Here is a 26,041-nt window from a genome sequence, read left to right as displayed (position 1 = left end):
TGAATCATCATATAATAAATAATGTTAATAAAAATGTGTAATTTTTTCTGCATATATTGTAATTTGAATTTCTTAAAACGAACATATATTACTCAATTAATATAAAAAGTGTGTGTTTGACATACATATATAGTAAATTTACCGTATATAGTAAATTATAGAATTTTAAGAAGTTTATAATTTATAATTGATATATCTAAACTTAATAAAAAGTTTAAAGCATATTAAATTTTCAAAATAACACAAACGAGTTATATACATGACGGGTTATATGACATTACATGATTGAACTGATAATACTAAAAAATAAAATATCATTAATATTATATTTCAATACAGGTTAAATCCTTATTTTACTATTTTAACAACACCAATATAAAATATATTGAATCAAACTGATTTAATTAAGATTGTATTAAACAAAAGTTGATGTACGGTATACCACAAATTATATACTAAATCACTAAAATTAACAAAAGACTACATTAGCAAAATTAATATTAAAATAGTACATTAACAAAAAAAAAATCAAAAAAACTTGTCCCGCGGTACACCGCGGGACATAATCTAGTTCATCCTATAAACTAAACTTTTCTTATTGATTAATCCAGTACGTGCATAAAAAGATATAATTCTTAATTATAATCAGAGGGAGCAAAGACCATAAGTTGATTAATGATATCTTGTAAGCTTAACTAAAACAGAGAAGTTTTAGCCTTTTAGGATCATTCCTTCTATAGACCATGCCCACAAAAACAACTTCCAGAATACTCTCTTCCATTGTACTTTTCCTTGTTTGTATATCACCCATTTTACAATGTATGCTTGAGCCCCATATAGCCTACGTTTTTACTACTAAGTACGTACTAAATAAACTTGAACAAAGATTACTACTGTCAATATTGTAGGAACTCTGTAAACGGTATACAATGCCTTGCTCAGTCTGTATACAAAGGATTGAATCGCCAAGATGCCGGTGGTTGCATTCTCTATCATTGGCTAACACTGAATTCTCAATTCTCAGTCATATCAATTTACAAGGAGACTTATTTTCTCTGTTATCTGATGGATTGACTACTGAAAATTCATGGAGAGGGATACTATAAAGCTTAGAGCCGAGGTTAGTCTGATCTTTTCAATAAAATTCTGACCACCGGAAAGGTCAACTCCTCTTTAACATAAAAAAAAAACCATTTTATAACACGAGTGGGTGATGACTATATATATTTAAATAAACAAAACGAAGTCATCAGTTTCTTCCTAAAAACATCATTTTGGTGTACATTATAATATAAAGAATTAAAGATTAGTAATAAGTTATATTACTGTTTTTATTCATTAACTAAGCTTTTGGTTTGTATAAGTACACCACACGCTTATTGATTGGTTGAAGCGGCCTCGCATTTGAATTTGAATCCTGTAAGAAATTATGTTAATAATGTTAAGCTGCATGCATAATATTGATCCGCAAGGAAAGAAAAACACTTACATCGTGTACAGCCACACGGAGAAGTTTCACTTGTTTACTTGTCACAGTGCGAATCTGAAAGTTCATTAAAACATGTAAGACATTACTATTAAAAAGGTAATTAGGATAAAATAACAATAATAAAGTGAAAGAAAAAACTATATATACATATATACCTCTTTGGCAACGGACCAAATAACATTTTCAGAACAGGGAGGAGCTGTAAGTGATCCGATATATCTATAATAAAGTTTTGATTTAAAACTTAGTTTTTTGGGATCAATGATTCCGACATGTTCCTCGGCCTCATGTGTATCTGTTATCTTCTTCAATTGTTTGTCCAACTAAACAATAAAAAAAAAAAATATTGAATTACTATTTTTTCTTCGATTAGTAATATCAGTGATATGATTAAACCACAGTTTAGTATATAGGAAGGTTAAGATTTCAATACCGAAAGGAGAAAAGGGTCAGATGCTCCCAGTTTGTATAAGAAAGCGACAACAGCATAGCGTTTATCTTTGCTCTCGTGAACCAAGTGTTTCTCAAGCGCATACCTATTTATGTTGTACTATATATATTAGATGTTGGACTTGAAAGATATCATAGAGGAACTTTTTTTGGGAAGATTGAAGCCCTCGTTAGCAATCCATTTAGGCACTGAATGATGGGTGTGTCCCTACCGATTATAGTTATTTTTATATATGATCCTCATTTAATATTTTAAAAATGCCAAATAAAATGTGTTTCAAAAGGAAAAGCATAATCTTGCCTAGACGGTCTATGTTCAGGCCGAAAGACATACAGTAATCGATGGATAGAGGAGATTAATGATTCTACATTAGTTATCAATTAAGAGAGACGGTATAGAAATATAACCTTTTGCCATTAATTGTATGTTCGGAAGGAGAGTGCCAATGAAGTTGTTGAAGTTGATATTTAGTACCGTTGACAGTGATACCTATACCTTTGTTTCCTCCTTTGAATTTCAACTGCCACAGTACCGAAAACCGAAATATTTTAACCAAAGAGTGGTGATTTAGTAGTGCGGATTTTAATGATTTCTATGTGGATCTTGAATTAGTATGAATTTTGGGACATGCCATATATATTCTGATTATTTGAAGGAAAAAAAAAATGAGATATATTGGAAAAGGTGATATAGTTGATTTTTACCATGATGTCATGACCTCTGTTCTTAATGGTGGTATTAGAAGGCAGATACTGGCTACGAAGAGATCCAAGTTTAGTAGTAACTACGACATTTTTGTCCCTAAGATCAATCGGAGATTGCATTTTGCCTGTTCCACACATTTTCCACTCTTCCTTTATTGTTCCCCATTTAGCTGGCCCCTTCTTTCCTTTCTTCTCGTAGCTAAACTCTGTTTCGTCCTCTATTCAAATCAAACAAAACAGACACTAAACTAATTTTAAAATATAAGTCGTTGAAGGTGAACATATTAAAGGTTCATTGGATTTTTAGTCTTAACACTAAAGATTCCAACTCAAACACCTAAAGATTACTAAAAACAATAATATATAGCTTGCTTACCAACTTCTCCACCTGGTGCTGGTGCTGGTGCTGGTGCAGGTTTAGGTGTAGGTGCCGGTTTAGGTTTAGGTGCTGGTTCTGGTGCAGGTTTAGGTGCAGGTGCCGGTTTAGGTTTAGGTGCTGGTTCTGGTGCAGGTTTAGGTGCAGGTGCCGGTTTAGGTTTAGGTGCTGGTTCTGGTGCAGGTTTAGGTTTAGGTCCTGGTGTTGGTGCTGGCTTAGGTGCAGGTGCACTCGAAACAATGGTAACATAGATTAAGGTAAGGACAAAGATCCATCCTACTGATGATATCTTCATTTTCTTATGCTATGCCTTAAGGAGAGAGTTGAAAAGAAGACTCGATGTTATTATCTTTTGGTTTAATAAGTGGTCTAGATGATGAAAGTAGAGTTGTATACATAAACAAACACAATGCATATGATGTGATTCTCTTATGTTAACTTGTGGATATCTATTTTAAATCGCGTGACTCATTTTAAGTGGTTCATACTGTAAAAGTATCATATATCCTTCTTAAGAATAGACATCCAAAAGCATTTCAAGTGTTTAACCACAAAATTTTTACCAAACAAAAAAAACGTTTAAGACATGAAGCAAAGACCCCAAAAGATGATTAACCAAATTAAGAAACTAATTAATACTTCTTCTTCCGTAAACTTCTTTCTTTTCGTTGGCAAGGGACCAAGAACAAAACCATAAGAAAATCAAAGATGCTAAATTTGGAAGAGATTAGAAATAATAACGTCTTGATAGCTTATTTAAGATTTCAAATCAAACACCAACAAAAAGAAGATGCTGTTTGACAAATTGATGACCATGTAACTTCAATCAAATGGAAGCTGGCAAGTACGTGAAGGCTTTGGCGACAATACAATAACAACTCTTTAGCTTCTCAAATTTAATTTACCTTCTTTAAGCTGTCCAACTTATTTTTATTTTCTTAATGATAGTATTATGTTAAATTTATGATAAATTTGTTTAAAAAATAGTTGATAAAAATACAGTAATAGTTGATATATAATTGAAACAGGAGAAGCAACTCAGATGGAGAAGGAATTGCAGTGCACTACAATGGAGCTAAATCATTCTATAGGCGTAAAGATGAGATGGTAAATTTGAATTTCTTTATATTTCTTAAGAATTATCATTTCAATGGATATTAACTATGTTCTTTTTCTATGTATATAAGACTATTGAAAATGGTGGAGTGGAGCCTAATATGCTGGGTTTCATTGAGGATGTTTATAAAAGTAAAAAAACTGGCAAGATTGTATACAAGAAGGCTAAGAGGATTGTGGAGACTTTAAAAGAACAGGTGAATGACCTCCAATCTATAGATACACTTGAAGATGGACGGGTTCCAACTAAAGAGATCTCTTGTTCTGAGATCAACGATTTGGTAAGGTATGGAGATTTCATTTTCATTCTTAACTCTTTGATTCTTAACATGATGTTTCCATATTCTTAACATTATGCATGTTGATTCTCAGGCAATACCCAAAAAGAAAGGACATCGATTTGGATATGGATCTCTTCCAGACCATGAAGAGTTAAATGCTCCCTTCTTACCCAGCTTGGATCATGACAAGAAGTTAGAAGAAGCTTACACCCAGATTTCTGAGTTAGTTAAGGAGAAAGAGGAAAAAAACAAGACAATTCAATACTTGATGGGTGTTACTGAAAAGCTTCTCAACAAATTTCCAGACTGTCGTCCACTAGAAGATGAAGATGATGATGAAACTCAAAATTAGAGATGACTGTTTTAACTTGCTAGTTTTTTGTGGTAGGATATCCAAAAAAAGGACTAACGGTTAATGTAAGAATCTATTAATGTGGTTTTATTGACAATAACTAATTTCTACAATTTTAGTATTTTCTAATTTTCAATTAATTTAGCATTTTTTATTTTTAATTAATTTTCATTTTTGTATTTTAAATTAATTTGGTACTGATATTTTTAGTTGAGAAAAAAAAAAGTAAACGGTAGTGAATCCGTCGGTAATATAGTCTCGACCGTTTTATGCTGTCGGTATTTAGTCGGTATTTAACTAACCGAAATCCGACCGATTTTTAACCAACGAAATTTTAACCAACGTTCGGTCGGAAATTTCTGACCGATTTCTAACCAAATAAATTTGCGACCAACGATTTCCACCGATTCACTGTCGTCAGTTAATGGTTGGAAATGCCTCTTTCTGACCGTTTTACGACGGATTTGACGATCGGAAACAGCTATGTTTTCTTGTAGTGATAATTTATATTTGATAGTAAACAATATTAATAATTTCAATAAAAGAACACATAACATCATTAGCTTCTAACTTCTTATACTCCTACTAGACACAGAGCTAGGAAACAGAGATTTGTTTGGAAAAGAAGAAATACCTAATTAGGCTTCTGGCATAATAAGAGCTTGTAAACGTAATCTAAATTAAGATTCCGAAGACCAAAGTTAATTGGCGACTGAACATGTCTTCTCCTAAGAGCTGATCCTGTAACTTCAATCAAAAGCAAATCGACAAACAGACGAACATCTGGGCAAAAGCAACAACTCATTCATCATCTCAAGTTTCTTGCTGCCGTCGGCATCATCGGTGCAGTTAGGGTCTATAGTTACTTTCTTTAGAAAGTTTCCGTTCCTTAAGATGAATCCCACTACTTGTTTCTCTTCTTCTGTTCCTTCATATTTTACCCATTCAAGAGTTTCAAGACTGGTTAACAAACATTCAGGAACTGTAGTCGGTTCACTCCAGCTCGGGCGTTGTTGGTTATTCCGAAGGTCATGGTCCTGAAAAAAAGTAAAAGAGATGCAAATTACATTGAATTATTTTAATCGTACCCGGAAAACCCCTGGTCATAGACATAGACAATGAATGAATTGGTTGAGTATATAATATAATATATATACCTGTATAAGTTTGAGAGCTCGTAACTTAGGTGAATCTCTAAGAAGACACATAAGTAGATTCAACCATTCAGTCTCACATGTGCATAGCGTTAGATGTACAAGACGGTGGAAGACACTACCAACAGGATAAGCATTCTGCATAAGAGACGGAATTTTTCAGTACACAAAGCAATAATGTTTGATTGTAAGAGATGTTGCTATTCAAAGTGGATGATTAGATAAACAGATGGTTGTCCGGTAATAACATATTACCTTTGAGGTTGGTAAGCAAAGATTAAGGCGCTTAGCTGAAATTATAGATTTCAAGATCAAAATCTGTGGATCATAACAGCAGACAACTGCATTTAAAATCTTAGGCATATTGTTCTCGACGACACAAAACCCTCTACTACTGTAATCATCAATCTTCAAGCACTCCAAGTTAGGAGTATCTATCACAAACCCATAAACATCTAATAATTTTCCTTCGTCTAATATACTCACGACTAAAGTCTTTAGGGAAGGCACTCTAACGCTTAAAATGACCACATTGTCAAATGTACATAGCGTAACATCCAAGTCTTCAAGAACAGGACAACTGGATAAAAGCTTGACTACAAAATCATCATCTGGATACCCCATTGCCTTAAGACTCAACCTTTTGAGAAATGGGAAAGAGATGTCGGAAGAAAGATCATTCACTAGAACCGCATAACTTAGTTTCAATGTCACGAGCATTCTGAAGCATTTATATAAGCTCCTAAAGAGTGTGACAGGAGTATCATTTTCAGAATGATTATCAATCTCGATGATCAGCTCACGCGGGCAAAGTTTATGTGCATCTCTAATCCACACTCGAAAATCTTGAACACCACATGTTTTACCAAGTTTAAAATGCAAAGTTTCTAGAACTGGGGCCTCGTGCAGCAACAAAGACCTGTCTACAAACCGGATAAATCTTTCACGCTTAAGGTCATTATATCCATCATCGTAGACGAGCTTTGGCACCAACATCCAAAGAAATTGCCACCGCTTTGACAAAACCATTGTGGCCATGACATTATTAGTAAAAGGAAGGTTCGACAATATTTTCAAGAGAAGATCATCAGGTAACTGACTTATCCTATCCATAATAAAGAGCTAGGTTACGGCCTCTTTGAAACTCCAAACCCTAGGGAGGTACGTACAGACAAGAACCTAAAACTCACTCCTTTGAAATCAAACAAGCTAGACGACGAGAATCCAAACTGATCAATCCTTCGAAATCAAACAAGATCGATGACGAGAAGAGAATCAAAAGAAATTCAGAAAATAAGCAAAGACCTAAAGTACCTAAAACATACAATGCGTCGACTATATATATAAAGAAACATAATAGGACCGTCTGTGGTATATATAATTGATGCACAGTCGGTGAAATAAAAGCCGATGAACCAAGGATCCCTAATGAGCTAATTCAACCGAACCAAAAAAGAAAAACTAAACCGAAAAATCAAATCGAATTTATAATTAGACATTTTAGACTATAAGTCTACGTATAACAAATATCTGGGATGATATTAAACCTTATACACGTGCTTTGTAATACTTAGGATAATTTTTGTTTTCGTAACATGGAGTCTTTTTTTTTTGCAGACATTCTATTTTCCCGTACCAACTCAATCGTAAGATAATCGAACATAGCTTGGTTTACACTGTAGTCATGAATTTAATTATTCGAGCTAAACCGGGACCGGAAATGGTTGATGCATGATAACAAAATACTGTATCAGAGTAGTCTTTTAATTGTCGAAACAAAAAAAAATATTAGTCTAAATAGTAAATACCAAAATAATTTAGCGAAGTAATCTGATGAGTAATGGTAGATAATTTTCTCTTTTAAGAAAAATAAGCAGAGAACTTTGATTCTTTGAATAATCCCTACATAATCCAGAGAGACGTGTAACGTAAGATAATTAACAACATCTAAAAGTAAGAACTTTGAAATCAACAACATTTTGATAAAAAAAATCATATTTTATCTAGCTTTGTGACAATTGGAACCCTCTCCTCTAACCAAGAGGTGTTTACATGTGGAGCAGGAACTTCAAATTTTCAAAGAACTAATTACAGAAAAGATAAAGCCAATTAACTAATAAGTTGTAATATAGCTGATCTAAAATTGACCATAACCTCAGGCTCAGCTGAATGCAAGCTGAAAAATTGGTGAATACCTTGGCAGTAATGACATTCTCAACGATGTGAGACCCACGAGAAAAATCAACAATATCCAAGCACTCCAAAGAAGGAGTGTCTACAACCAACCCATTAGCTTTCCCTTTTTTTTGTTTTTGGTGCAAGACTAATCTCTTTAGAGAAGGCACTCTAACGCTCAACATGACCACATTGTCATCAAGGATTTGTTCCACAACCAAGTCTTCAAGAACTGGACAACTTGATATAAGCCTGTTAACAAATTCATCACCAGGGTACTTCATGGATAAAAGCCACAATTCTTTGAGGGATGGGAAAGAAATGGGGAATAAACATCATCCACAAAAATGGCGTCCATTAGTTTCAATGTCACAAGCATTTTGCAGCATGTAAACAAGCTCATGCACAGTGTTAAACCGAACCAAAAAATTGTTAAACCGAAAATTCAATATTGAATCTAAAATTAGATTATAATAAGTACTGTACTGTATGTGCTAAAGAATACTTAGGATTAATTCTATCTTCTTAAGATGGATTTCATTCACATTTCTAGCTTCCCGTACCTATTCGTAAGATGGTAGACCTAAAATAGTTTGGTTTACACTGTAGCCATGACTTTACCCTTTCGAGCTAGACCGGGATCGGAAACAGAATGGGGCATGGGTAAAATAAAAAAGCAAACAACAATAATCATTATATATACAAAAAAAATAGTTTGATTGATCATAAAATTAGAAGAGTAAAATGGACATCAAAACAAAACATGAACCCCAAACCGTACCTAAATGGAAGAGATAAAAATTACCGAAATTGAACAAAAGATCATAGAAAACATAAGAAAGTTGTTGTTTGGTAAAGAAAGACACAATTAAGTGCTTAAGATTCAGACCAAACCACTACAAAAATTGAACATTTCTTCTCCATCGTACCTGAAACTCTAAACTCAGTCAAACGAAAGCCGACAAGAAGGCGAACTTCTAGGCGAAAACGATAGCTCTTTGATCATTTCAAGTTTCTTGCGGTGGCTGGTGGATTTAGGTTTTATAGTTACTTTCTTCAAACAGCTTCCGGTTCTTAAAATATATGCGGCCACTTCTTTCTCTTCTTTTGTTCCTTCATATTCTAACCATTCGAAGGTTTCAAGATTCGTTAACACACATTCAGGAACAGAACTCGGTTCACTCCAGTAAGAGCGTGTTTGGATGGCTAGACGGCCATGTGACTGATATAAATCGGCGAGATATAAGTCCATGCAGTGCATTAGATCAACATATATACTGGTATTAGTACTAATCAAAAGATCCACTCAGTGAACTGATTTGAAAATATATATACCTGTCCAAGTTTGAGAGCTCGTAATTTAGGTGAATCTTTAAGCACACGCATAAGTAGATTCAACAATTCCGTCTCACATGTGCATATCTTTAAATACACAAGACAGGGGAAGATACTACCAACAGGATAAGCATCCTGCAAAAGAGACGTATATACACTAACTCATGATTCTCACAATGATAATAAAAAGAATGATTAAAATTTAAAACTACAACTTGCAAGTAACAAGAAAAAAAACCTGTGAGGTTAGTAAACATAAGTCGAGATGCTGGACTGAAGTAATACAACTAAGAATATTCCGAAGAAGACTATAAGTGACGTCAATATATGCATGTACAATCTTTGGCATATTACTCTCAATGACACAAAACCCACCCATATAATCAACAAGATCCAACCATTCCAGAGAAGGAGCATCTATCACAAACCCTTGTGCATCGTCTTCAACTCTATCACCTGATGAATGCAAAGCTAAACTCTTGAGAGATGGAACTTTAACGGTTAAAATGTTCACATTGTCATTTGCGCATTGTTCCACACATAAGTCTTCAAGAACATGACAATTGGACAAAAGACTGCTGACAAACTCGTTGCAAGGATACTTGACGGCTAAAAGGCCCAAAGTTTTGAGTGATGGGAACGAAACTGAGGAATGAACATCCAAAAGAATCACATTGTTTAGGCTCAGTGAGACAAGCATGCTACTCTCTGTGTACAAACTCCTTGGAAGAATGGCTGGTGATGCACTGAAAGAAGTGTCGATTTCGATAATCAGCTCACGCACAGAGCATTTGTTTGCAGCTCTAATCCATACATGAATATCTTCGCCATCACAGAGTTGACCAAGTTTGAAATGCAAAGTTTCTAGCACTGGAGCCTTGTGCATTATCAAAGACCTGTCCACAAACCGCGCAAATCTTCCATAATCGATATCTTGATAGCTATCACCGTACACAAGTTTTGGCACATACATCCAAAGAAATTGCCAACGTTTAGACAAAACCATTGTGACCACGACATCTTTCGCTGGTAGTAACGACAATATTCTCAAGAGAAGTTCATCAGGCAATTGACATGGAGAGAGACTCGTGAAAGAACAACCCTTACCGGTAATTTTATTTGATGAATATTATTCAAGAAAACCGGCCAAACTGGACCTGGAAAACCCAATTTAACCAAAACCAAAAAAGGCCGTAACCGAATTTATCAATCCAATGTTTCTTTTGGTCAATTACAATAAAGATATGAACCAAACTGTAGCTAAGTAGAAGAGATAAAAATTACAAAACTTGAACAAAAGATCATTAAAAACTAAGGAAGATAATATAGTTGTTCCTTATGCTTCTTTCTTCATACCAACGCAAAGACGCAGAGCAAAAATAAAAACTTAAGAAATTTGTTTGGTAAAGAACACATAATAAAGTGCTTAAGATGACTCAGAATCTAATATTCAGACCAAACCACTAGAATATTAAACACATGTCCTCTCCCTCGGAGCTGAACCTGTAACTTCAGTCAAACGAAAGGCTGCAAGTAGACGAACTTCTTGGCAAAAGCGACAACTCCTTTATCATTTCAAGTTTCTCGCGGTGGCAGGTGGATTTTGGTTTGATTGTTACTTTATCTAAGAATCTTCCGTTTCTTAAGATGAATGCCGCCACTTCTTTCTCTTCTTTCGTTCCTTCATACTTAACCCATTCGAGAGTTTTAAGACTCGATACCATACATATAGGAACCCGACTCGGTTCACTCCAGCAAGGGCGTGGTTGGTCAGCTCGAAGGGAATGGTACTGGTATAAAATTGACAAAAAAGAAGTGTATGTAAACATATATACTGAGATAAGTAGTTGGATACACTAGTCAAAAGACTCTCAAATGAAATGGTTTGAAATATATAGACCTGTTCCAGTTTGAGAGCTTGTAATTTAGGTGAATCATTAAGCACACGCATAAGTAGATTCAACCATTCTGTGTTACATGTGCATATCTTTAAATGTATAAGACATCGGAAGATACTACCAAGTGGATATGCATCCTGCAAAAGAAAGGCAAGAATGAATAACACTTACTGATTTACTGATTCCCATAAATAAATAAATAAAAACAAGAAAATACCTTTGACGTTGGTAAACATAAGTCGAGATGCTGAACTGAAACTATAGAACTCAGAATCTTACGAGGAAGATGATATGAGACGTCAATATATGCCACTTCAATATTAGGCATATTATTTTCAGTGACACAAAACCCACCCGTATAATCAACAAGATCCAACCACTCTAGAGAAGGAGCATCTACTACAAACCCTTGTGCATCGTCTTCAACTTTATTCAGTGTACGCAAGGATAAAGTCTTGAGAGAAGGAACTTTCACAGTGAAAATGGTCACATTGTCATCTAGACATTGTGCCACATCCAAGTCTTCAAGAACAGGACAACCGGATAAAAGCCTCTTGACAAAATCGTCACCTGGGTACTTCAAGGCTAAAAGGGCCAAAGTCTTTAGGAATGGGAAAGAAACAGAGGAAGAGGTGAAATCCACAAGAACCGCGTACTTCAGTTTCAATTTGACAAGCATGCTACACCCTATATACAAACTCCTTGGAAGTGTGGCCTGAGTTACACTAGCAGAAAAGTTGATTTCGATAACCAGCTCATGCACAGAGCATTTCTCAGCAGCTCTAATCCATACATGAATATCTCCAGCACCACAGATGTTACCAAGTTTGAAATGCAAAGTTTCTAGCACTGGAGCCTTGTGGAATATCAAAGACCTGTCTACAAACCGCGAGAATCTTCCGTAATCTAATCTTCCGTAATCTAAACCCTAATAGCTATCATCGTACACAAGACTTGGCACAAACGTCCAAAGAAATTGCCAACGTTTAGACAATACCATTGTAGCCACAACATCTTTAGTAGTAGGCAGTAAAGACAATATTCTCAAGAGAAGTTCATCAGGCAATTGACTTATCCTATCCATTCAGGTTCGGCTAAGGAAAAGATGAAAACTTTTTCACTGAATAATCCTCCTGGTAAATAAAACAAGCAATGCAAGTTTAAAGGAAACCATATCGTGGTAAGAAAATAGAAAGAAAAAAAATATATATGAGAAATCCAAAATCACCTGGAAAGATTAGATTTTTTTTATTGAACTCGCTCCTAACTTCCAAGTTCCAACAACATCAAACGAATCAGAAGAAATTCTACAGAATATTCAGTAACAACCTAAAACCCCCTTCCATCGCCAAAATTCACTATATGAATCGACCAAAAGAGATTCCACAAGACGATTGCTCACTCTCTCTCTCTCTCTCTCTCTAAACCCTCGGGTGAAGAACCCTAATTCGGGAACTAAGATTAAAACTAGTATCAAAGAAGAACCCAGAAACAACGATCTCTCAAACTCTCTTGCTGTTGTTACAAAATGAACCTGTAGCAATGCAGCAAGAGACCCATTATCAAATCAATGAAGCTTAATTACAGAGAGACTGAAGACTTACTCTTTAGACCATCTCCATTGTATTTCTCTATTTTTTTTCTCTAAAATAGAGTAACTCAAAAATAGAGCACTGTTTTCCTCCAATGTATTACTCTATTTTCACCTCTATAATAGAGTTAGTGTAAAAAAATAGATGTGAGAATAGAGTTGCTCTATATATAGAGCAATCCTATTATTTTCTCTATTTTAGAGTAAAATATAGAGTGGGGTTGGAGAAAATGTTGCTATATAATAGAGATTTGACTCTAAAATAGAGTGGGGTTGGAGATGCCCTTAGTAAGAGAGATCAGGAGGAATCGCCTTTTTGGAGAAGACGAGCAGACTCTCTAATGTGAACAGGGTTAGGCACCTCCAAAGATTCTACCTCAGCTAGTGTCTTCCCTTTTCCCTTTGATTATGCGAACCTTCTATCTCAGATAGAGTATTCCAGACACTAAAGACTAAACGCTTAAATCGGCTCTACTTTAGAACAAAAGAAAAAAAAAAAATACCAAAGAGCGAGGAAAGACCAAAGCCCAGTAATAAGCCTTTTAAAAGTAACAAACTATTTAAATTTTCCTTTTTGCCCAATTTCGAAACTACATAGTTAAGATAAATTATCCGAAACTTTTTCAATAGGTAAATAACATTAGTGTGAGATTATTACAGTCATATTATTCAAATTATTACAGGTTTTAGATTTCAATTCTCAAAAAAAAAAAAAAAAAAAAGAATCCCCAAGACATGATGATATTTACGTTGTTGTATATTAGTTAATTCGAAGGAAAACATGAACAAGATTGGAGAATTGAGTAAAAGGGAATTTGTAATTTCGGTTTGATAAGCATTCTTGGATTGTGTGAACTAATTGTATTATGATGAATGTTGGTTTCTTATTTGCGTTAGATGTTTTGATCATGTAGCATGATTGACGGATATACTAAGCAGCTGATACTAAGTTGGAGGAATAAGGAACAGTAAAATTACATCAAACAACCAGGAGGCAAAAGCTGAAGGCGAGAAGTTTTATGGCAAAACTTGAACTGAAAAAATTGTTACAAGACATGAGAGAAGAAGCTGCACCGGAGCTGTTTTCAAGAGGATCGTAGCTGTCAAAGATGAAAAAAAAAAATTAAACATTAATCATCAGAGCAAGAAGACTAAACTTGTGGAAAAAAAAAAGTTCAGGAAATAAGGAAAACATTTGTATTGACATTACTTTTGTGATTGTAATTGTAGGAAAAATATCGATATTAGGGTTTGTCTTTGAATCCATTAAAACCGACAAGTATATCCAAAATGAATTTCTCAAAATATTTTGTGTCACAACCAAAATCAGAAACATAAAAAAACAGGAGAGGCAAAAGCATTAAAAATTATAAATAACTTGATTTTATTATTATTTCAGTAGACCATTGCACATCTCTTAAAAGAAAAAAAGAAAAACAAAATACAAAAAAGAAGAAAAGAAAACTCAATTACTCAGGCGGCGGGTGAAAACACAAAGCTTTTTTTTTTCTTTCTTTCTGTTCACCACAGTCTCACCGGCGAATTACAAAAGCTACCGGTGAAAAAAAATACCTTCCGCCATTCAGAAATTGGTTATTTTTTGATTAGGGTTAATCAGATAAATTCCTGAAACTTTTTTTCTCAAACTATGCAAACTCTAGAAAACTCCAATATCAGTAAATAAGTAAAAACTTTTGTTTTTTTTGTCCTCCATATAGTCCACGTCATCACCTCGGAGCCCGGAACTGTCTTCCGGTGTAAGTCTGTCCGAAGTTCCAGTTACGTGGAGTAGCATTGTTAGATACAACTGTACGGCCATCACTAGTTGTTACTTTGAACGAGAGAGCTTGACCATCAAGGTTCGCGTTGCTTTGCCAGTTCTGTCCCCAGTTTCTCGACATGCTTTGCCATCCTGTTTTGGTTCCTTTAACGGAGACGGAGATAACATCTCCGGCGCCGGCTACGTTAGTTACGAGTACGAGGTTGAAGTACGAGTGACCGTTGATGGTGAATCTTATTCCTCCTTTTCTTCGGCAAGCCACTCTGTTTCCGAAACAGAGCACAAGAAGATTAATAAATAAATTTGTAATCAGTAAAACCGAACCGAGTTAAACCGAGATCGGGGAAACGTACCTCCGGTATTGAACGGGGACGACGCCGGCTTTGTATTTAGCGATACGGAGGAAGATGGGCTGAGCCAAATCGAAGTGATGTTGGGGAGGGTTACACCAACCTCCGGCGTTGTTGGCCTGAGCAAAGTTTGGTGGACAAAAGTTTGTTCCGGTGACGGTGATTGTTCCTCCAAGACACCATTTTGGGTCGTTTACGCATTTTATCTGAAAACAAGCGCCGCAGGTTTGGCCACCGTTGAATAAAGCCGTACTTAGAGCTGCCGTGTTTGTGCCGTATCCTTGACTATATAAGTTCCCGTATCCGCACGCGCCTCCTGATCCCAACAAAAAACACCAACAACACAAAAAAATAATAAGACTTGTGTACAAACTTACGTAAGTGCATTACTAAAAAAGTGTTTGTAAGATTATTATTGGTACATATTAAATAACTTTTGGTCATATAAAGTAGCATATTCTTATAAAAATATTTCAAATTTGAAATTATTTATGGTCAAAAATAAGAATGATACAATTAGTAGGTGTGAGAGAGAAGAGTAAGAAAATTACCCATGGTACCGGAAGCATCAGCACCTCCATAGAATGTGGCTCGAGCATTGACCCAACCACCGTAACCATCAACACTCTTCCACATCAGCATCATCATAAGACTCAATGACATCATCACTATTCCAGCAATCTCCATTTTCTCTGCCTTTTTTTTTCCTACACAAGAGAACTATAATGATAAGCAATATGGTAACGGAGATATACTATGTATTAATGTAATATGACTCGATGATCTTATTCATTTACAGACAAGTAGTATATATACACATGTGTTGAGCAGCTAGGGTATTCTAGGAGAGTTATGAAGAATATACACTTTACATAAGTAGAGGTCTAGTCAAGGGATTGTAATCAAATCATATCCCATGGATTACTCCTTAATACTATGTGTGTATGTATGGAAGACGAGGAAGAAGAGATAAGAGTGTGAAAGATTGAAACTTACCAGTTACAATGGCTTGGAGAAAGAAAAAAAAGGACCCCACAAAAAAAAAAGCTGAAGTGAGGTTAGCGGAGAGGAAAGGTGTTGCAATGTTGTTGTGAGTTGTGCGGAGATAGGATGATTATATATAGAAATTTCTGCAGGGGAAAAATAATTATATTTATATGCTATGATTTTTAATATTTTAATGTAGCACTTGCGAATGATATTTATCAGCTAACTGTCTAAAGTCTAAACTAAAATATACGTATTTTAAATAAAAAAAATTAGATTAGTACAGTACAATTGGAAAAACTTTACTTTAATTAGCGCGAATTTGGTAACGAGCAAGCAGCATCGAGAGTGCCAACTTCTTCACGGAAATTTAGAGAGAGTATTAAAAAAGGGTTTACTTTCAAAACGAATACCTCATATTATGTGCCTAAGTTGACCAATTGACCTCCCATATTTATAATTTCCAACACATATGTTAGATTGATTACATTGAAAATAGTACAATTTTTTTGTAACTGCGAGTTTAGATCGAAATCAAAGTTTCCGATAGCTAATGGGCAAACCTAAACTCTTTACACTTTTTTGTTTATGGTTCATGAAGTGAAGCCTAAAAGAAGTATTAATGCTCAAATAACATGATCACAAATATACATATATCATAGATGGCCACTATATGTTGCGAGATTCCTCTTCGTTATCACGTTTGCATCTAACCAAATTGTTCAGGGAGTAATAATCAACGGCATAGTAAAATATTCGATTATATTTGCCTATTGCAAAAGTTGACCAAACCCTAAAAGTAAGTTAATGTCTTGCTTCAAAAACAAGGTTTAATTTGAGTAGCTGTTTCTATAATTCTATTTTTTTCTTATAAAGTCATTAACTGAAAACCGCAGGAACAGAACATATGCTTTTTTTCCAACACATTCAACTACTTTTTCGAAAGTAAACAGAAAAAAATAGAAAAGTAAGAACAAAGCATTAGCATATTACATAACAGATAAATAAAAATACAAAGGAAAACAGGATTAAGCAGAAAGTAAAAAGTGAAAAGAACACCGACCAAATCAAGTTTCTTTTGGTTTAGTCGTCTTTCGTTTGATTCTGATTTTGGATGAGGTATTGGTTCATATCGGATTTCTCGTTCACGAATCTGTCATCCACTATATGAATTTACAATAACTAATTAGACATGTAGAAACATAATAATTCAGTAAATACCTATCTATCTCTATAAATTCTAGATTATAACTATTTTCTTAAATCAATCTTTTGTTTTTTTCCTTGAATCTTCCTTCCTTTTTTTTTATAACTATTTCCATTTTTTTCTTTTCGCATATAACTATTTCCATATAGTTATATTTTTTGACAACTTATATATTTATAATCTTTGAAAAATGGATACTATGGAATCAAGTCTGACTTTCGGCGACTATTCCGTGCAAATGGAAATAACATTTTTTCATACCAAGCACAATTACACATGAAACTTTTTTGACCACCTAAATTTCAGGATCTATTTATTTCATGGATCATGTGACACAAATCGTCTAACTTAAGATTTGCTTTCAGAACTATTTTTAATCCTTCACTAACAATTAAATTATTTCCCACGTTATTTCTAATCAATTTAAATTTTAAAATTAGTAACATGTGGATTTTTAGAACAAACAGACGTCTCGTAATAATCAATAGAACTGATTAGTAAACGCATTACTAATATGATGTTTTCATATTTTAACGATACTGGAGATGTACTCTACGTTTGGACTTTGACTCATTATGTAACATGAACCGAATATATTATGTATATACTGAAAGTGTGATAGAATTGGAGTAATTATATATTATATTATTTAATGCATAATGAGGATTTTTACTACATATTTCATAATATCCACTAGTATAAAGTGATTAAGTTTTACTTAGCTCTCTATACGTCTCGATCCGCTCTCTTCATCAGAATAAAAACTCCTCAGTCCTCCGAAGCGGCACTCAACGCAGGAGAGCAAATTTTCTCACTAGACCAAGCACCATTATTTTGGTTAATCAATTTATTATACTAGCATCAAATTAATAATATTGTGTTAACATCATGAGAATCAACAGCAGTGACGATTCACCAATGCATAATTCGAGATTAATATATATAATTTCGAGCCGTAATGTTCATCAATATAGCAAAACTTAGATAATAATACATGCCTATATCATTTTTTCTAAACCCATTTTAGGATAATCATATGAAGTAAGTTATAATGATGAAATCTTTTTATTTTGCAAATTTATTGTACTTCCTGTTCTTTGTCAACATATACCGAAAAGATAACGTGATCGTTACATACAATATGACTATGTTAAACTAATTATATGGGGACACAAGTGAAGCAAGCAAAATCATTAGACTGTTCTTCCCTTTACAGCTTAAATCATCAAAAGTTCAATACTTTACAGCTTCAATATCACAACTTGACGACAACATCCAATTCCACGTATATTAAAAAGACACGATAATCTTTTTATCCAACAACCAAATAACTGATGAAATTTAAAAATCATCACATTAATTCTTATTGGTTGTAATTATAATCTTCATGGTTCGTTTGTTTCTCTATAATTGTGTCTTGATAAAGAGAGGCTAGAAAAAGTTGCTTTTATTCCCACACGCATGTAATATATATTTGTTATCATGATCAGCAATTAATTAGAAAAATAACCTGAACAGTTACATTATTTTAGTTAAGTTTGAACTATTTTACCTATACGTACACTCCAACAATTTTGTATGGAAGTTAAAAAAAAAAATAGTTTGTGATGCGGTGAATATTTCCATCTAAAGAATTAGCAATAAAAAAAAAACCAAAAAAAAAAAAACAAAAAAAAAAAAGAAGTTAGCAAATTAGTGAGGCACATATTGTCATTCAGATAGACGTAAATCATGTAATCGTCGAGCGGTCGCGCTATAAAAAGTGTATAACATGCATGCATCATGTATTTGTTTACGGTTAACAGTTAAATAATTGCATACATGATACATTGATATTAATTATACTGATGTTTCAATATGAACTGATAAATAAACAGAGGGAATCGATAACACAGTGTAGAGTATCGTACATAATCTTAGTGAATCAACTCGTTTTGTACGATCTGATATTTTGTTGGATTTAATGGGTTATCACATGCATCATTTTCTTGAAAGAATTGAAGATTTTGTTTTTGTTTTTTTCCTTACACTACATATCGATGTTTGGAAATAAGTAATATAAAAATGGTTATATCTGAAAAAATGTTGTTGATAAGAAAATGTACGTTGTCTAGTAGTTGAAAGATTTACAACTGGTTTCTGGGATTACATAACCAAAATTTAAATATCTTCGATGCAATGTCAAATCCTAGTTAACATAAAATATAAAATTTCATAAAATTAAAATCTGAACTTTTCATTTCTTAATATATAGTAGTACTATATCATCTAGTTCTAGAAACCAGTTGCTAAAAGAAAGAAGTGTGCATAAAATTTGGGAAGTTCATGATGCCTTGCCGGGAAAGTAGCATATGAACTAAACAAAAACCAAATCAAGTAACAGCCACGTGGCCACTTGTCATTTCCCGCGCTCCGCGTCTTTCTCCCCTTGTTGAGCATTTTTTTCTCCGACAAGAAAATTTAAAATCTTTCCCTTTTCTGTGTTTTGAGAATTTCAATGTCTGAAACTAAAATTTAATTAAGAGTTAAATTTTTGAGGTTTTGGACATTAATTGTTCTCAACTTTGGACAAACCCACCCCACGTCTTACCTTAAATGACCCGTACATTTCGGATCCATCACTTTTAATCTTTTTTTTTTTTTTTTTTGAGTTTTGACGTAATCGTTATTCATCTAAACATTATGAGAAAACTTAAAAAAAAAAAACATCTTAATTTTATTAGATTAATTAGACTACACAATGAAGAAAGAATAACATAAGCCTTTTTTTCCTGAAAAAATAAGGCTTTCATATTGGGCAAAACATGAGCATGAACTCGAAACCTTCCCGAAGAAAAAAAGGCTTCGGTTTGGCCCATATCTCTCTACTATTCGGCAGGTTTCTCCTCCTGTTTTGCCGTTTAATTAACCATCAGCTTGTCTGAGTCAACTGCCTTGACTCTAAGCTCCTCTGGTTTCAGGTCTCTGAGAATAGAAGCCATTAATTGTTGATCAACTCAATCTGCTCTGTATTTGCAAATCTATCTCTTGTAGAATTTCATGAATCTTTTCGACTCGAGGATGCGAAAGATCCCCTGAAATGAATTTATACACTCTGTTTCCAACTTCTATGGAGCTTTCACCAGCTAGTTTCTTCACACCAATCCCTTTCATCATCTTCCTCATCATCCTCGACTCGTCCCACCTTCCTAAATTCGAGTATAAATTAGCTAAAAGCATGTAGTTGCCGCTGTTATTCGGTTCTAACTTAATCAGCTGATTCAACGCTCTTTCTCCAATTTCAAGATCATGATGAACATTTGAAGCTGCGAGAAGAGAACCCCATATTGCAGCATTTGCCTCAAAGGGCATGTTTTTAATAGCTTCCTCTGCTTCTTGGAGTAAACCTGCTCGTCCTATTAAGTCAATCATGCATCCGTAATGCTCAATGTTCGGTTGAATTCCATACTTTGATATCATTGAGCTAAACAAACATTTTCCAAGATCGACCATACCAACATGGCTGCAAGCTGAAAGGATAGCAATGAAAGTAACATCGTTTGGTTTCACACCTGCTTTAACCATACGGTTAAACATCGCTAATGCTTCAGCTCCGTGTCCATGCGTAGCTAGTCCAGTAACTATAGTCGTCCAAGTAACAACATTTCTCTCACTAACACTCTCAAACACCTCCAACGCCTTTGTTATATTCCCTGACTTCGCATACATATCAATGACAGCGTTGTTCAACGAAACCTTTCTCTTCATCCCTCTGTGATCAACATAGCTACATATTCTTTCACCCAATTCAAGTGAACCAAGATCAGCACAAGCTGAAAGCACAGCCAAAAGCGTAACTTCATCTGGCTCAACATTCTCCATCAGCATTCTCTGAAACAATTCAATAGCTTCACTACCTCGTCCGCTCTTTGCATATCCAGAGATCACACAAGTCCAAGAAACCACATTCTTTACCCAACAAGGCATCATCTTTAGCAAACCCTTTGCTTCATCCATCTCACCAACTTTACCATACCCAGCTAATAACGCATTCCAAACATTCACATCTCTCACACGCGTTTCGTCGAACACCTTACGTGCATCTCCCAAACCACCAACACCAAACGAAGAATGCATCTGAATCAAACCTGTAACAACATGGACACTTGAATCATACCCAAAAACCACAGTTTGCCCATGAACCTGTCTCCCAAACCAAACATCGGAAACCCTCACAGCGATCTTCAACACAAACGGGAATGTAAACGTGTCAGGCTTAGAACACAAAGCCCAGAACTTTCTGTAAACCGAGACCGCGATTGAGTTCGCATTGGGTTCGTCGACGAGAGATAAAGCTCTGATCATAGTGTTGCAGATATAAGTATTGGGAAATGGCTGGTGGGTAAAAACAGAGTAAGCATATCGGACATGTCCAGCATTTGAACATGCTTCGATGAATTTGGCAACGATGAGGTTGTCTTGGTTTAAACCGGTTATGATCATGAAACAATGAGATTGCTTTAATGTTTTGAGATTGGTTCCATGAAGTTTTAGAGAGGAAACAAACCAATTCATACTACTAGAGCTTAAACTCAATGCAGTGACTCTTTGTAACATTCTCGTATCATCATCGGCTCACTAATGAGCGAAATCAAGTTTTAAAGGACACTACAAACTATTTTAAATCGAAAATCAATAAAAATTTAAATAAGAAATAATGTATTTATTTAATTCATTTATTCATATAGTAAATTTTAAAATAATTTGATGTGTTTGATTACACTAAATTTCACTATAAAAGGAGTAACAGTGTAAAGTTGTAAATACGTTGCGGTTTATATATATATGGCCAACCTACAAGCTTTATGTACATAGTACTTGAGAAATTACAACATGACACATACTTTATCTGATGAAACTACCACATGGAAACGAATTACGAACGAAGGCACAACTTATATGATCATCTTTAAATTCGGATGGCGGACAAAACGACGACTCCATAGAAACAAGTTATGTGGAGAAATTCTCGGTTTGTGGAGACACGGTTTTCATATCTTTTGAAGAGCTCATGGGATAGGTCAGGTCCAAGATAAGCATCGACCATAGGACGAATAGCAGCTTGAACTAAATTGGTCCTGGCTCGTCCGTACGAAACCGGATCTTTCTTCCACTCTTCTTGTTTCTCATCCGAGTGTTCGATTATTTTCATAAATTCCATTTTCTCTATTTTGAAACCACCGCAACGGTCTATCCCGGCCGCCACTTCCTCTGGACTTCTCATGTACGCCGGAATGTTGAATCCGTCTCTTGTCTCTTCATCTATTAAACCCTTTTGACGTGCAAAAATAAACGTTAAACTAATCTGAGTGGTATAAGCCTAAAAATGTATTTAGCTAACTTATTGAAAATCATAAGAAAGAAATGTTGACTAAAATGTTTTTTTTTTCTTGTCTTAAAGTAGCGTTAGCAAAAACATGCAATAAAAAATAAAAAAAATCATGGTAGTTGTGTGATATATATTGTTGTGACAACATCATGAACAGTTATGTAAATGTAATCATGAAAGATACACGTGCTAGTAATATGTTTATATGTAGATGTACCTCATCTATTAAATCTTGCCAAGCTTGTTCCATGGTAGTTGTGAAAGGATGTTTGGTTCGAGTATCTTGGTCCCCAAACTGACTACTAGTGCCAGCAGGACGACCACCCATTAACACAAACAACACTCCTCCTTTCACCATTTCTTCTTTCCGACAGCTCAAGAAATCATCCAAATCTTTGTCTGATTGCTCTGCGTATGCTTCCACCACTTCTTTCTTTGCTCCTTCTATCCATGTTTTCCCTTTGTTCCACGTTCTTGATCCTTTCTCCAATACTTTCCCCGGTATCTGCATTTTTTTTTTCAATGGACACATTTTAGAAAAACGGTTTTGATATATATAATGTTTTTTTTGGTTTAAAATTATTGTAACCGATGTACCAAATTTAAAGTTATAGTCGTAACGTATATCCACTATATGAAACCATATTCCTCACCCTTAGAAAAAAGTATGATAATTACATTAAGAAATCCAAAAAGCCTTATAATAATGATAAAAAAGTAGATTTGCTATAAAAAAATTATACCTATAATGCCAAATTGACGTCATTGATAGCTACGATAAAAACATTATAATATAGTAAAAAATGATTAGTGAATATTTTAGACCTGTGAGAGCCAGTGTAAGGCACTTAAGCTCACAGCGACATGAATCGTTCCTCTCGGAAAAAGCCGATCATAGAACGAACCAGCGACGCAGCCGGCGAAGTATTTCGCCAGAGAATCAGCTTTCTGTTTCTCAGTCAACAGCTTGAACAACATATTAAAATCATTAGAAGGCAAATCACAGAAGAAAGCCTCGAACTCCGGCGAGCCACCACCACCGTACACAGCCGTGTATCGCCGTTGTAACGTCTCGACCACCGTATCAACGGTAGTAAACGTGTTGGGGCCGGTGGCGCAGCCGAGGTCGACGATCTTGATCGGAGAAGTTTGGTCGGGGACGTGTTTGAATGATTGGAGAGATGAGATAAGGATTGGTTTGCTTAAGGTTATAGCCAAAGCTTGGCTGTCGGAATTGTTGACGTAGCTGAGGTCATCTTCGCCACCTTGCATAGCGAATACACGGTGGAGACTGGAGGTGGTCCAGTCTTTTGCCGTCATCGGAAGGCTTGGTGACTCCATGAATGTGTTCTATCTCTTCTCTATAATTCGATGTTGTAATTAAAAGAGAGAAAATAAAGTAGAGAATTTTGGTGTTAGGAACTAAAGAAGGCATAGATGAGGCTTAACATTTATACACACACATACAAACATTCATGCATATATATATATTTTTTAAATAGCTTGTAACTAATGGTACATAAATATTTGTTAAGTACTCGTGTGGTTCATAATTGATGGTAATCAATGGTCAATTAGTATGTTTTGTTTATAGATTGGTTCTTCTCTTTTCCGTTACACTATTATAGTCTTGTTTTAATGGTAACCATGGGTTTGACGGTTTCATGAATTTAAGCGGCTTTCTACTGGTATCCGATGACACATTTTTAAAATCGCTTCTTTGGTTGACTTTTTTTTGGGGTGTAGGGGGCTAAATTTCACAATAAAGGCTAAAATAGCTATGTATCTCTTTCTTCATTTTTTTTTAGCAAACTATATGCTATGTATCTTATAAGCGTTTTAAATCACTTGTGTGATATCATTCAAAATAATGTGTTCTCACATAAAATGGCATGTTATTTTTTTATACAAATAAAAATTGGCTCATGCATTTGTTTAAAACATGCTCAAAATCAAAACTTTTGGTTTATAATTTTGCCGATAATAAGTCTCTAGAATTTGGTGTATGATAACGATATTGATTGAGTTTTTTATATATTAAGCATTATATAACGTCTATATTTTGATTTTCTGTAACGTTTAAATTGACTTTATTGTAACGCTAACATCATGTTAATTAATTTTATAAGTTTTATTCTAAAAAAAGATACCAATCAGCTTAGCTGGAAGATTAAACTAATTGATATCCTTTTCAACAAATTTATACTTTTTAGATTTTTTTAAGTAAACTGTTGGTACCAGTGTATTAAGTTTGTTGTGGCCTAAGCATATATGCTAATCTGTCTACGAAACATACGTTAAACAGTGTATAGTATCTTTAACCTATTAAATTCATTTTTCTTGGTTGAATTTTAAAATACCACGTCGTCAGCATGATTAATAACAGTATATGATGTTAAACGGCAATTAAGTTCGTCGGTGTTATATATAATCAATATATGTCACTTTCGCTCTACAACTTTGAGTTTGGGTACTTGAATAAAAGTTTTCTTCGCAAATCTTTTTGAGATGTTCAAAAAATGGTGTTTATATTTTTTTTTAAAAGTAGTTAGTAATGTATGATTTCATTGTTAATTTTTGAGACAAACGTGAAACAGTTAGATTAGATACATAGGCTCATAGTAATCTCAAATGTCATAATGCCCCTATAGGGGAAATTTAAATTACCAAAATTTGCTTCGGTAGATACCTTAATCTCTTAAAGAATGAAATACTGAAATAGTAAGCTTTCCATTAATACTTTATTTATATACTATATACAAATACATATACACACGTCGTTGTCAATCTTTAATAAAAAGAAAAAAGGAGAAAAAATGGGCAGTGACTATCTTACATTGTATGTAGCGTTATTTATGAATGTCTCTGTATCTCTGCTCTATAGATTCTTTTCCTCATTTGATTATTATAAGTATACGTTACTATATCTTTTCAGTTTTCAGGTTCTTTATTCTTCTAGAAACATATCTATGAATGTCTCTATTTTATCCATCCTTATCTTTCTCACTTTATTTATTTCGCCTTCTATATATATGTAGTGGAGAGATTATAATTAACATAAGTAGACTAAAGATTTCGTGGACGTCTTATATATAATCTTATCAACATATGATTAAATGTGAAAATTATCCCAGAAACTGATAGAAACGTACTCGATAAATCACTTTATATTGTTATGGCAGAAACTAATTAAGTAAGAGTGGTTTTCATTGTTACAAAGATTGCTTATCAAAATAAGAAAGTCTGGATTCCCAAGGTTATGAATGGTACGTCAGTGGTTCATATATGTATATATTTTGGGTGGTTGATGTGTTGCATCTAATATATCACTGTCTTTTATTATTTCTGAATTTTAATGTCTATATATGTTCTTACTTATTTACATTTTGATCTCACATACCTTCATGTTAAACTTATTTACTCATTT

The 26,041-nt window shown here is 34.3% G+C and overlaps 6 protein-coding genes, 1 long non-coding RNA gene and 1 pseudogene across 8 annotated transcripts; 1 reads left to right on the top strand and 7 right to left on the bottom strand.

The window, feature by feature from the left end:
- Nucleotides 1-1,179: 1,179 nt before the first annotated feature.
- Nucleotides 1,180-3,390, bottom strand: LOC104733059 (alpha carbonic anhydrase 8). Of its 2 annotated transcripts, XM_087489469.1 has the most exons (8): nucleotides 3,190-3,390; nucleotides 3,021-3,140; nucleotides 2,645-2,862; nucleotides 2,348-2,460; nucleotides 1,923-2,025; nucleotides 1,645-1,812; nucleotides 1,490-1,543; nucleotides 1,180-1,417 (listed from the first exon to the last, which is right to left on the bottom strand). In XM_087489469.1, the coding sequence occupies exons 3-8, from the start codon at nucleotides 2,780-2,782 to the stop codon at nucleotides 1,343-1,345; spliced, it is 651 nt and encodes a 216-aa protein (XP_087345595.1). In that variant the 5' UTR covers nucleotides 2,783-2,862; nucleotides 3,021-3,140; nucleotides 3,190-3,390; the 3' UTR covers nucleotides 1,180-1,342. The 2 variants fall into 2 exon arrangements, with proteins under 2 accessions (XP_087345595.1, XP_010450977.2); XM_010452675.3 differs by having other exon boundaries at nucleotides 3,021-3,362.
- A 290-nt stretch (nucleotides 3,391-3,680) lies between these two features.
- Nucleotides 3,681-4,887, top strand: LOC147949191 (uncharacterized). The gene is made up of 3 exons (XR_015574182.1): nucleotides 3,681-4,127; nucleotides 4,208-4,422; nucleotides 4,509-4,887. It is a non-coding gene; the product is annotated as an uncharacterized LOC147949191 (long non-coding RNA).
- A 631-nt stretch (nucleotides 4,888-5,518) lies between these two features.
- Nucleotides 5,519-7,036, bottom strand: LOC104755598 (putative FBD-associated F-box protein At1g32375 pseudogene; annotated as a pseudogene).
- A 2,005-nt stretch (nucleotides 7,037-9,041) lies between these two features.
- On the bottom strand, nucleotides 9,042-10,849 carry LOC104755588 (putative FBD-associated F-box protein At1g32375). Its single transcript, XM_019231193.2, has 4 exons — nucleotides 10,790-10,849; nucleotides 9,672-10,535; nucleotides 9,434-9,568; nucleotides 9,042-9,320 (listed from the first exon to the last, which is right to left on the bottom strand). Exons 1-4 carry the CDS (start codon nucleotides 10,847-10,849, stop codon nucleotides 9,042-9,044), a joined length of 1,338 nt encoding a protein of 445 aa, XP_019086738.2.
- Nucleotides 10,636-13,296, bottom strand: LOC104733032 (putative FBD-associated F-box protein At1g32375). The gene is made up of 4 exons (XM_010452652.3): nucleotides 12,560-13,296; nucleotides 11,549-12,464; nucleotides 11,334-11,468; nucleotides 10,636-11,223 (listed from the first exon to the last, which is right to left on the bottom strand). Exons 2-4 carry the CDS (start codon nucleotides 12,008-12,010, stop codon nucleotides 10,945-10,947), a joined length of 876 nt encoding a protein of 291 aa, XP_010450954.3. The 5' UTR covers nucleotides 12,011-12,464; nucleotides 12,560-13,296; the 3' UTR covers nucleotides 10,636-10,944.
- A 986-nt stretch (nucleotides 13,297-14,282) lies between these two features.
- Nucleotides 14,283-16,156, bottom strand: LOC104733025 (expansin-A14). The gene is made up of 4 exons (XM_010452640.2): nucleotides 16,049-16,156; nucleotides 15,604-15,759; nucleotides 15,056-15,368; nucleotides 14,283-14,965 (listed from the first exon to the last, which is right to left on the bottom strand). The coding sequence occupies exons 2-4, from the start codon at nucleotides 15,737-15,739 to the stop codon at nucleotides 14,650-14,652; spliced, it is 765 nt and encodes a 254-aa protein (XP_010450942.1). The 5' UTR covers nucleotides 15,740-15,759; nucleotides 16,049-16,156; the 3' UTR covers nucleotides 14,283-14,649.
- A 3,785-nt stretch (nucleotides 16,157-19,941) lies between these two features.
- LOC104733016 (pentatricopeptide repeat-containing protein At5g56310) lies at nucleotides 19,942-21,872 on the bottom strand. The gene has a single exon (XM_010452627.3). The coding sequence runs from the start codon at nucleotides 21,840-21,842 to the stop codon at nucleotides 20,238-20,240; it is 1,605 nt and encodes a 534-aa protein (XP_010450929.1). The 5' UTR covers nucleotides 21,843-21,872; the 3' UTR covers nucleotides 19,942-20,237.
- A 170-nt stretch (nucleotides 21,873-22,042) lies between these two features.
- LOC104733006 (gibberellic acid methyltransferase 2) lies at nucleotides 22,043-24,423 on the bottom strand. The gene is made up of 3 exons (XM_010452616.3): nucleotides 23,440-24,423; nucleotides 22,832-23,119; nucleotides 22,043-22,557 (listed from the first exon to the last, which is right to left on the bottom strand). The coding sequence occupies exons 1-3, from the start codon at nucleotides 23,953-23,955 to the stop codon at nucleotides 22,195-22,197; spliced, it is 1,167 nt and encodes a 388-aa protein (XP_010450918.1). The 5' UTR covers nucleotides 23,956-24,423; the 3' UTR covers nucleotides 22,043-22,194.
- Between the last annotated feature and the right edge of the window lie 1,618 nt (nucleotides 24,424-26,041).

Source organism: Camelina sativa, chromosome 2 (genome assembly GCF_030686135.1).
Source record: "Camelina sativa cultivar CO46 ecotype springtype chromosome 2, ASM3068613v1".
In the NCBI taxonomy this organism is placed as follows: Eukaryota; Viridiplantae; Streptophyta; class Magnoliopsida; order Brassicales; family Brassicaceae; genus Camelina; species Camelina sativa.
This window is presented reverse-complemented; position numbering and strand designations above follow the sequence as displayed.

Coding starts and splice junctions, on each gene's coding strand:
- LOC104733059 (XM_010452675.3), bottom strand. CDS start 3,315: ATGAAGATATCATCAGTAGGATGGATCTTTGTCCTTACCTTAATCTAT. Junction 2,461..2,644: donor ACAGAGGTCATGACATCATG/GTAAAAATCAAC, acceptor GTACTGTGGCAG/TTGAAATTCAAAGGAGGAAA. Junction 2,026..2,347: donor CATACAATTAATGGCAAAAG/GTTATATTTCTA, acceptor CAACATAAATAG/GTATGCGCTTGAGAAACACT.
- LOC104755588 (XM_019231193.2), bottom strand. CDS start 10,849: ATGTGTTCTTTACCAAACAAATTTCTTAAGTTTTTATTTTTGCTCTGC. Junction 10,536..10,789: donor TGCTCTGCGTCTTTGCGTTG/GTATGAAGAAAG, acceptor ATTACCGGTAAG/GGTTGTTCTTTCACGAGTCT. Junction 9,569..9,671: donor TATGTTTACTAACCTCACAG/GTTTTTTTTCTT, acceptor TCTCTTTTGCAG/GATGCTTATCCTGTTGGTAG.
- LOC104733032 (XM_010452652.3), bottom strand. CDS start 12,010: ATGCTTGTCAAATTGAAACTGAAGTACGCGGTTCTTGTGGATTTCACC. Junction 11,469..11,548: donor TATGTTTACCAACGTCAAAG/GTATTTTCTTGT, acceptor TTTCTTTTGCAG/GATGCATATCCACTTGGTAG. Junction 11,224..11,333: donor AAGCTCTCAAACTGGAACAG/GTCTATATATTT, acceptor ATTTTATACCAG/TACCATTCCCTTCGAGCTGA.
- LOC104733025 (XM_010452640.2), bottom strand. CDS start 15,739: ATGGAGATTGCTGGAATAGTGATGATGTCATTGAGTCTTATGATGATG. Junction 15,369..15,603: donor TGATGCTTCCGGTACCATGG/GTAATTTTCTTA, acceptor TGTTGGGATCAG/GAGGCGCGTGCGGATACGGG. Junction 14,966..15,055: donor GTCCCCGTTCAATACCGGAG/GTACGTTTCCCC, acceptor TTTCGGAAACAG/AGTGGCTTGCCGAAGAAAAG.
- LOC104733016 (XM_010452627.3), bottom strand. CDS start 21,842: ATGTTACAAAGAGTCACTGCATTGAGTTTAAGCTCTAGTAGTATGAAT.
- LOC104733006 (XM_010452616.3), bottom strand. CDS start 23,955: ATGGAGTCACCAAGCCTTCCGATGACGGCAAAAGACTGGACCACCTCC. Junction 23,120..23,439: donor CCTTACACTGGCTCTCACAG/GTCTAAAATATT, acceptor AAAAAAATGCAG/ATACCGGGGAAAGTATTGGA. Junction 22,558..22,831: donor GGCAAGATTTAATAGATGAG/GTACATCTACAT, acceptor GCACGTCAAAAG/GGTTTAATAGATGAAGAGAC.